This window comes from Anoplopoma fimbria, chromosome 22, assembly GCF_027596085.1.
Source record: "Anoplopoma fimbria isolate UVic2021 breed Golden Eagle Sablefish chromosome 22, Afim_UVic_2022, whole genome shotgun sequence".
Lineage (NCBI taxonomy): Eukaryota > Metazoa > Chordata > Actinopteri > Perciformes > Anoplopomatidae > Anoplopoma > Anoplopoma fimbria.
The window spans coordinates 7441681-7451786 of NC_072470.1; the positions used below are offsets into that span (position 1 = coordinate 7441681).

The 10106-nt window shown below is 38.4% G+C and overlaps 1 protein-coding gene across 1 annotated transcript in view; it reads left to right on the forward strand.

The window, feature by feature from the left end:
- Nucleotides 1-1150: 1150 nt before the first annotated feature.
- The window catches only part of slc15a1b (solute carrier family 15 member 1b), a 9780-nt gene continuing 824 nt past the window's right edge, over nucleotides 1151-10106 (forward strand). The window contains exons 1-22 of the mRNA XM_054623961.1: nucleotides 1151-1187; nucleotides 1465-1490; nucleotides 1658-1742; nucleotides 2243-2384; nucleotides 2666-2785; nucleotides 2871-2970; nucleotides 3966-4056; nucleotides 4149-4232; nucleotides 4726-4808; nucleotides 4908-4994; nucleotides 5088-5177; nucleotides 5290-5334; nucleotides 5435-5467; nucleotides 5562-5650; nucleotides 6679-6760; nucleotides 6994-7110; nucleotides 7242-7376; nucleotides 8568-8614; nucleotides 9115-9222; nucleotides 9319-9433; nucleotides 9516-9653; nucleotides 9762-9869. Coding sequence (XP_054479936.1) covers nucleotides 1181-1187; nucleotides 1465-1490; nucleotides 1658-1742; nucleotides 2243-2384; nucleotides 2666-2785; nucleotides 2871-2970; nucleotides 3966-4056; nucleotides 4149-4232; nucleotides 4726-4808; nucleotides 4908-4994; nucleotides 5088-5177; nucleotides 5290-5334; nucleotides 5435-5467; nucleotides 5562-5650; nucleotides 6679-6760; nucleotides 6994-7110; nucleotides 7242-7376; nucleotides 8568-8614; nucleotides 9115-9222; nucleotides 9319-9433; nucleotides 9516-9653; nucleotides 9762-9869 — 1932 coding nt within the window. The 5' untranslated portion in view covers nucleotides 1151-1180. The remainder of the gene's footprint in view (nucleotides 1188-1464; nucleotides 1491-1657; nucleotides 1743-2242; nucleotides 2385-2665; nucleotides 2786-2870; nucleotides 2971-3965; nucleotides 4057-4148; nucleotides 4233-4725; nucleotides 4809-4907; nucleotides 4995-5087; nucleotides 5178-5289; nucleotides 5335-5434; nucleotides 5468-5561; nucleotides 5651-6678; nucleotides 6761-6993; nucleotides 7111-7241; nucleotides 7377-8567; nucleotides 8615-9114; nucleotides 9223-9318; nucleotides 9434-9515; nucleotides 9654-9761; nucleotides 9870-10106) is intronic.

Sequence of the window (10106 nt, forward strand, 5' to 3'; positions counted from 1 at the left end):
TGGCTTTAAAAGTTACTAAGCTAGTTTGCTGATTTAATTGCTCTTTCCATGTAATGACCCATGGTGTACACAAATGCCATCTTTTTATGTGACTATTGTATCTTTTTTATATATTTTTAATAATAAATAAATATTTTTCAAATCATTTTAATAAATCATATATATATATAATATTTATTTGAATATCCTACTTACTTTTTTAATTACAATTGACAAATCTGTAGTTGCATTATCAGTTTAAAATGGTTATGTTTATTATATAATTGTTAGAAGAGCTAACTTAGACTGACATCATAGAATGGTGATTTCTGATTTCTGGTAAAATGTCATCATAGTTGTCTTTTTCATGATTGATAACTTCCCGTGACCTTCCTGAAAATGTGTATTTGAATGTGTGCGTCTCTCTCTGTTTGTGAGTGTGTGGTTGATCCGGTATGACGGATGCATTCATTGGAAAGAAAACAGGAGAGACGGGAATGAAACGGGGGATGCTGACTCCTGTAAAATTCCTCTATGGCTCTGTATAACAAACTCCCCAACTGTGTCATTGTTTCAGAGAATCTGGCTGCTAAACATCATGCGTCCAGCGTGAGTCCTGCTGCTAATGTTTCATGGTCTGTGTTTGTGTCTGTCTTTATTTGGTGAAATACAAATGAATTCCATATTTCTACGTTGTAAGCTTCACCTTTTAATGTGTTTTTTATGCTTTTTAGTCACTGCTGTTCTAATATATGAATACAGCCTCAGTTTGTGCCTTTGCAGGAATTGTCATCAGATTTTCTGTTTGGAAAGCTGTAAGAAAGACAGTATGAATATGGTTTTCTTTATCAGCTGACCTGGCAAATCCTCTTTATCTGTAAAGCAAGACGAGTTCCCTCAGTCATAAAGTAATTACTCACTGACAAACACGCACACACACTTGTGATTATGATGAGGATAATGTGCTGGGAGGTGGGAGTCATGGTGAGTTGCATGATGGTAGGTGCTAGACGCCGTGTGTGTGCGATCCACAGTCCAGTAACGGTGGGCGTTGCAGGAGGGTTGATGGGAGGTTATATATGGAGCTGGTAAGGCCCAGGTTTGGTCTTCGTGTTGTGGATCTGGATAGGGGTCAAAAGTCTCTCTTTTTGCTAAAGGATTCAGTCGGAGAAGGGACCCAAAGTCAACACTCATAACAGCCATGGCAGGTGAGTCCCAGTCTGGGTGGGAACCCTGAGACTGGGAAGCTCAGGAGCTTTTGTGATTTCTTTTCCAGCAGGTTTTACAGGACTTTATTTAATTTTATTTAATTTTATTATTCATTTGTATGCATCTTCATATCATGAATTGCTAGTATTTGACTAACATTTGCAGCTGTATTTGTTCAGTAGGTCACATTTAACAATATTTATCTTTACATTTAACTTTTTTATCCAAAAGAAAAAAAAAAATCTGTTTAAATAATGTGTGACTTCATTTCTGCAGGCATAGACGAAACCAAGAGAAAAAGTGTAAGTGCAATTGTTTCTGTAGTATTTATAAAAATGCTCAGATTTATGGCTTAATGCTCTGATACAGGACATATTTTGTAAGAGGACAACACATGCGTTCATTTATGGGTATTAAAAAGAAATCATCACAATCACGGCATGAAAAACTTCCTTTCCCCCTCTTTAAGGCTACGGTCTGCGGCTACCCAATAAGCATCTTTTTCATTGTGGTCAATGAGTTCTGCGAGCGTTTCTCCTACTATGGCATGCGAGGTGAGCTGGTTTATTCTGGATCTGATGCACTTTATACAGTTTACTTTGCGTCACGAAAGTGCTTAATTAATACTTTAAGGAGCTGTTTCATTTGTCTTTGCCTCAACTGCACCCAGTGGTGGAAAGTAGATAATCAAGTTCTGCACAAAGCACAATTTTGTGGAATAGAAAATCAGTATAAAGTAGATTAAAATGGAAATACTCAAGTCTAGTACATGTACCTGAACATGTACCTTGTACATAAGTACAGTACTTGAGTAATTTTACACCACTGATAAAATCCTACAATATCTGAAGAATATATATATAACTATGTGTACTTTTACTTAAATGCTATTATACTTTTGCCTGATTACGATTTTGAATGCAAGACTTCTTCTTGTACTACGTGATGGAGTATTTCTACACTATTGTATTGGTATTTTTACTTAAGTAAAAGATTTTAATAACACCTGATCCACCATATTACAACTTTTTCCCATGATCCTCCCCGTGTGCAGCGGTGCTGGTGCTGTACTTCAAGTACTTCCTGCGGTGGGATGATGACTTCGCCACCACCATCTACCACACCTTTGTGGCTCTCTGCTACCTGACGCCCATCCTGGGAGCCATTGTGGCCGATTCGTGGCTTGGCAAGTTCAAGTGAGTCTCAGATCCTGCAAATAAAAATTGCATTGTGAATATAAGTATATAAAGTATTTAGCTTAACATACTGTTGTAGTAGATGGAGTAGAGTTGGGGTTAAATTATATCTCAGAGAATCAGCTATTAAATTACATCCTTGGATTTTTGACCCTTGTCTATCTTATCTCTACCTGAACCAGTACACCTGTTTAACTCTTCTTCCTCCTCCTCCTCCTCCTCCTCCTCCTCCTCCTCCTCCTCCTCCTCCTCCTCCTCCTCCTCCTCCTCCCTCTGCACAGGACTATTGTTTACCTGTCCATCGTATACGCGCTGGGGCAGGTTGTCTTGGCAGTAAGTGCTATCCATGACATCACAGATACAAACAGGGACGGCATCCCCGACAACATGACCCTCCACGTGTGAGTTGAACACACAAAGTGCTGGATACGGATACGCACATGTGTGTTGACATTGTGTCCATGGTGTCTGTGCTTTTGCCCTCAGAGCGCTGTCCATGGTGGGGTTGATGCTCATCGCCCTGGGTACAGGGGGAATCAAACCCTGCGTGGCTGCCTTTGGTGGGGACCAGTTCCAAGACCACCAGGTTAGATGTCGCTCAAGCAAACACGTCATTTCTTTCATAATTATGAGATCATATTTTGAAAATTATGAAAAAGAGCTCCGACTATAAGGTTCATACGAGCACATCGTTTTCTCATAGTTTTCTTATATTCATGAGATAGTTTTCTCATGATTATGAGATAGTTATCTCAAATTTCTGAGATATTGTTTTCTCATGATTATGATTCTGTGGTAGTTTTCTCCTATTTATGTGAGAGTTTTCATATGTTTATGAGATAGATTTCTCATATTTATGAGATAGTTTTCATATATTATGAGACTGGTTTCTCATAATTAGGAGATTGTTTCTCACAATGAGATAGTTTTGTGGTATGTTTGATATAGTTTCCTATATTCATGAAAGTTTTCTCATAATTATGAAGGAATTTCCCCATATTTATGATTTTTCTTATATTAATGAGATGCGTAACTGTTCATTTTGAGGTAAGTTTCTTGTAATTATGAGATAGCATTTCATAATTGTGAGATATAGAAGTCATTACAATAAAAGGAGGTTTCTTTCTTTCGTGAATGCAATCTGTTTCCATAAAATAGAGCTTTTCTTTAAAAAAAAAAAAAAAAAAATATTTTTTCCCAGGAAACTTCATCAGAATTATTTGAAACTATTTTTAGTATTACTGAGATGTTCTCTCTCTTTCTTAAACGTGTGTACGCACACAACACAGGCAATTAATAAGACAACTCACTCAGCTATCAGTGTGACTTTTTGTCAGCACTTCTTGTATCTCTGCTGGTTTCCAGCTAGTTGTTAATTAACTCATAACCACAGGAACATCTGTCTCAGTGACTTTATGACACTGTCCAAGGCCAGGGACAAAGATTACCCCATAATATCAATGATTCTGTGGAATGGGATGTCATAAATTGTATAGTTTTATTTAGTTTTGCACAATATAATCATGGAAAACTCTGTGACTTTTTTGTCCAGGATTTGTTTAACTTTTGCGTGTCCAACAGGAAAAGCAGAGAAGCACCTTCTTCTCCATCTTCTACCTGTCCATCAATGCCGGCAGTCTGCTGTCCACCGTCATCACCCCCATCCTCAGAGGTACCGTTGATCACAGAGAATACAAATACACCAATGCATCACGTGTTGAATTAAAAATATAAACCTGTGTCTATGTGTGCTGTGGTTTCCAGCTCAGGAGTGTGGTATTTACACCCAGCAGAAGTGCTATTCACTGGCCTTTGGCGTCCCCGCTGCTCTCATGGTGGTTGCTCTGAGTAAGAAATCCTTTTTCTTATTTTAAACATCTCTATTGATCAGATCAGTGCTACTTTTATCAAGTCTTCGTAGTAACAATTTAATTTACCTTTAAAGGGGTTCTTAATTGATTTTACACTTAAAGTCAAGATATATCAGCGTCTGCCACTTCAATTTTGTTTATTGTAAGTCTTCCCAACTTTATGAAAGTACAATGCTAAATAGCTGGAATGCACCTTTAATAAATTATATAATTTAATGACAGCTTCTGGGTTACCAAGTTGTAAAAAGCTGTTTGCAGCACCAATAAATTATGAATTAATGAATGAATTAATGATTAACTAGTTTGTTATAAGCCTTTATTACCATCTATAAAGTGTGTTTTATAAGAAAGTGGCAACATGAATATTTATAGTACATTTATGAGATAAGCTAATGACCTTCTTACAATGACCTCCTTTATTTCCAGCAACAACAAATGTTTAAATACATATTTGGTGTGTGTGTCTGCAGTTGTGTTCATTGTTGGGAGTGGTATGTACATAAAGACCCCCCCTCAAGGCAACATCATGGTGAAAGTCTGCAGCTGCATCGGGGTAAAATGAACATTTTGTTAGTCAGAAAGGTTTTCAGTTTAGTTTAACATAATTCAGAGTGCAGAATTCACATTGATATGTCCCCTCTGTTATCTGCAGTTTGCTATCAAGAACCGCTTTAGGAACCGTGCCTCTGAGATCCCAAAGAGAACCCACTGGATGGACTGGGCCGAGGACAAATACGATGCAAGTCCAGTACACATGCACAAGTACATGCAAACGCAAACAGCACAATCAGTGATGTAAAAAATCCTAATCCTTGTCTTTGTTTGGCTCCAGAAACTCCTGATAGCCCAGGTGAAGATGGTGCTGAAGGTGCTGTTCCTCTACATCCCTCTGCCCATGTTCTGGGCTCTCTTTGACCAGCAGGTAATTAGCCATTTTCTTCCAAATTTCAATAGCAAAAACACACAGATAATGCATACCGAGAAGTGTACTGCTAGAATCCAAAGACCAAACGAGAGCTGTGTCTCCTCCACAGGGCTCCAGATGGACCCTCCAGGCGACCACCATGGACGGCGACTTTGTAAAGTGTTTTATTTGCAGCATTTTTGCAGTGTCAGCGCCAAAACACAGATAAGTTAGATGAGTTTCTGACTGTCTCCCTCTGTTTCTTTCTTCAACAGGGAATTCTGACAATCCAGCCCGATCAGATGCAGGTAAGACACTCACGGTGTCGGGCTGTTTCTACATGCTGTTGATATTAACCAATAGAATAGGCTTTAAAAGAGTGACTCGCCCTCTTTCTGCCAGACCGTCAACCCCATCTTGATCCTGATTTTGGTGCCAATCGTGGATAGTTTGATCTACCCGCTGATTGCCAAGTGCAAAGTAAACTTCAGGTGAGTTCATTTTCTTGTTTTGTTCCTGTGCGATGGAAAATATGACGTTACTTAGTCTGGGTTAACTTTGTGTAAAAATTTAACACACTCTATGCAATCATTTTTCGTTTTTGTTTACGCCTTTTAAACTGTTCTTTTCAGCACAAACTAACTACTGACCTAAATCACCAAACTGTCAAGCTGCTGGCAACACAAAAAGCAAGATAAAGATAAATGACACATGTGGCCATAAAGATCCGTAGTGATAGTCACTTAAAATCTCAACCAACTCAAGGTTATAGATGTGTTTTTTTACTTTGTACACACACAAATACAGCAGAAAAAAGCAAAAAATAAATAGTCTATTTGCATGTAGTAATTTTATCCCAACTCTTGTTTACAGTATGTATGACTGTAAATCTCTAAGCATGTAAATAATTACGTTTTGTTTTTTTATGTTTTTATTATTGGCTACATACATTAATGAGATACTGTGTGAAGTCTCTACAGGAAGCATACATAATATTACGATAAGTTATCATAAGTTAGCATTTATAAGCAGTAAACAAATTGTTTATAACACACTAAAATGAAGTTGGAAGCAGAAACGTGTTTAATATGTCTTTGTAAACAAATATAACTACTGTGAAATTTAATTCATTATTTAATGATATACAGTACGGTTATATTGTATTATAAAACACTATGAATATACATGTACAAAAAAATGAAAGAGGATTTAAAACTGGTTACACGTGAGCTTCAAAATTCACTCAACTCAAGATCCACTTACTAGATTTCTTCAGGAGCTATCAGCCACATCTCGCTTTGTCAGTTGTAATAACCCTTTTATAAATTATTAATATAATGCTTATAACTGCTGAATAGGGAAAGGAAATTAAGATACAGTTTGGCTTCCTAAAACCATTGTTCCCTTTGATTTAATATGACGAATGTGTGTTTTGTGTGTGTGTGTTTGTGTGTGTGTGTGTGTGTGTGTGTGTGTGTGTGTGTGTGTGTGTGCGTGTGCGTGTGCGTGTGGTCTGCAGCCCCTTGAAGAGGATGACTGTGGGGATGTTCTTCGCTGCCACCGCGTTCATCGCTGCTGCCCTGGTCCAGCTACAGATCGACGTGAGTGTAACGCACAACAGAAACATATGTCCAGTAACTGGCACACACACACACACACACACACACACACACACACACACACACACACACACACACACACACACACACACACACACACACACACACACACACACACACACACACACACACACACACACACACACACACACACACACACACACACACATCACCTTAGGAAGCACAACTCACACACAATTCCATTTCTCTTCTAGCAAACCCTGCCCGAGTTCCCGTCGAGCACCGTAGGCCAGGTGAAGTTCATCAACATGTTAGACACACCGCTGGATGTCACAGCTGGGCCCAACCAGTTCAACTTGGGGGCTTTCACGGTACTCCACCCAAAATAAGACACAGTACACGGACTCTAACCATCTGAATGTAAACTAATACGGTCTGTGAAGTCTCCACACACTTCAGGTAGGAGGACGTACAGATTTTGACTTCTCTTTTGCTCCTACAGGCCAATGAGGATTACCTGACCTTTGATGAACCGTTTCTATTGAATCTGGGGCCTGCTAACGATTTCAGTGTTACGTTGGAGAACGGCACTCGGCATACCTTGGTCATCACTCAGGAAAATATCCTACCGAAACTGGTGAGTACACCACATTATAGTCTAATTGAAGTTACTTTTTTTTTGTCTGCTACAGTTTAGCAATTTATTGAATCTTGTTTTGAATCCCTTACTGAATCTTTTGAGGTCATTTCTTTGGTGCGCTTCTCTATTTTTACCTTTTTTTTGCTCCTCACTGGGGGCATCTGCAAAAGTAGCAAACAATTCTATTAATTCTACTTCCACATTTTAGCAAATATCAACTTCATAAATGGCTGATGTTTTATTACCTTCTTAGAAATGCCACTATGATAGAAACCCTCCTATTTACTGGAGAGGATGTTGAAACCAAAATGCAAAACATTACCATATTTTTGGGGATTGCCATGTTATTAAATACTATAGGAGAGGGAAACACATTGCCCCACATAACATTTTTAACGGTGAAATACCCCTAGAAAATAAGACCATGTATCTTGAATATATACCCAAGAATTTGTCAAAAAGAGATAAATATTTAATAAATGTACTTCTGGTGGACGGAAAAAAGACTCTTACCAGGGAGTCCCACTCTGAATACATGGATGGACATTACAATGGACATTTACAAAATGGAGAATATAACAGCATCTGTCAAGTACAAATTAGACATTTTTTTGAAAAATAGAATAGATTTTATTTTCACAAATCGATGAATTTACCGTAGAGGATAGATCACTCCCTAGTTATATATAGTTTTTTTCTCTTTGTTCCTTTTTTAAAATATTTATATATTATATATTCTGCTACAGGTCACAGAATACAATGCAACGCCGGCAGGGGTCCAAGCACGAGTTACAAAAACGTTCTGACTTTAACGTGATAAATGGTAGATAAATATTTAAGCAAGGGACTTTTACGTCCCTCCTTTGTTTGCTAATACCCTCCTAGAAATACTGCATTTGTGAGTGATTCAGAGGAGTCCGGGTATTTTACCAACTTGGAATTGGATATTAAAAAAAATGTGGCTATTGTAACCCTGGCATTCTAGCTGCTGTCAATAAAAACTTTTAATTGTGATAAAATCGTACAATAAAAGGTTGGAATATTTGACTGCAAAAAGAGACCACTAAATGTGATTTCAGTTGGACTTTAACAAAGTGTATACTGCATGTTTCCTTTATCCATGACTTATGTTGAAATTACCTTGAAATACAAATATGTGGAGGCCCTAAAATGTCTTTCTGTCTCCAGTTCATGGACGTCAATGCAAAGCCGGAACAGGGCGCTAATGCTATCAGGCAAGTCTCAAATAGTTCTTAAACTAATAGGAATGACCTTGTTTACTGTAGGAGGTTTTGTCTTCTTGTGATCCTCATGCCTGCTAATATAATGCAATTATGATGTGGTATATTGTCTAGAAATCTTTAGATCAGTGGTTCTTCAACCAAAGATTATTTTCCAGCTCAGATTGTTTCATTTAATAGATGCTTAAAGTTCCTAAAGTATCCAGTATTTAACTAGGAAAAGGGCCAAGTTAAAAGTAAAATTCAAGCTATTTTTCGAAATAGATATAATATTAAATTGTAATTTTTTTTTAATTTACAATCATCTTCTGCCTCCTTGAGTTTTGCATGGTACTGTTTTAGGGTTTTTTGTGTGTCAAGCAGAAAACAGGAAAATCATAAAAGAGATAGTGAGAATATTAATAATAAATAATAACTAAATCTTACTGATTTCATATCAAAATCTTGTATCAAAATCTCCTCACCTGTCGTGATCTGAATCCTCCCACCCCCAGAGTTTTGAACGGTTTCGGCTCAGTTTTGAACGTGACGGTTGGTACCCTGGACTTTGGGGACATCGCCGTCAACAACATGTCTGGCTACCTTAACCTACCACAGGGAGTGTAAGACTCGTTCCGTTATATCTACGTCACAAGCGGTCATATCAGAGAGAAAAGTCTTTGGTCTGACTGGTGTTTTTTATTTTTTTGTCACATCAGCGCTAAGTTACTGATCAAGGACGGCCCTGACCAAGAGTGCGTCTACAGTCAGGACCTTGGCTTCGGCAGCGCTTTCACCTTGATCATCCCGTCGACTTTTGCATTTGGACCTAATGTAACTCATACATACATTTTCAGTCAGAAAATAGCTTGAATGTAACAATATTCTGGTCGAGGTAACACATCTTTACTTGTAGTGCGAGCAGAGCATCCGACCCGTGTTGGACATCAAGCCGAACATCGTCCACATGGCCTTGCAGATCCCTCAGTACTTCCTCATCACTGTAGGGGAGGTGGTCTTCTCCGTCACCGGCCTGGAGTTCTCCTATTCACAGGTACTCTACATGTTCAAGTCCGTCCTAATGTGAATTTGACAGAAAATACAGATATAGAATATGCCTTTTCATTATTTGCTCTGGTTCTTTTTTCACGTTGCTCTCCAGGCGCCCAGCAACATGAAGTCCGTGCTGCAGGCTGGTTGGCTCTTAACCGTTGCCGTGGGTAACATCATTGTGCTCATTGTCGCAGAGGTTGCAACGCTCCCAGACCAGGTGCGTGAATTTCATATGAAGCAATGAAATGTTAATTAGTTAATCAAGTTATCACTTTGAGAGAATGGATCCAGAGAAGAGGCTACAGCCATGTTAGCGGCTCTATGACGCTGTACTGAGGCACATTGGTGCTTTGAGCTAAATGCCAACATGCTCAAAATGAGACTATTAACATGTTTGGCAGTATGTTAACCATGTCCCCTGTCTTTGTTTACTAAGTTATGCCAACAACCATTA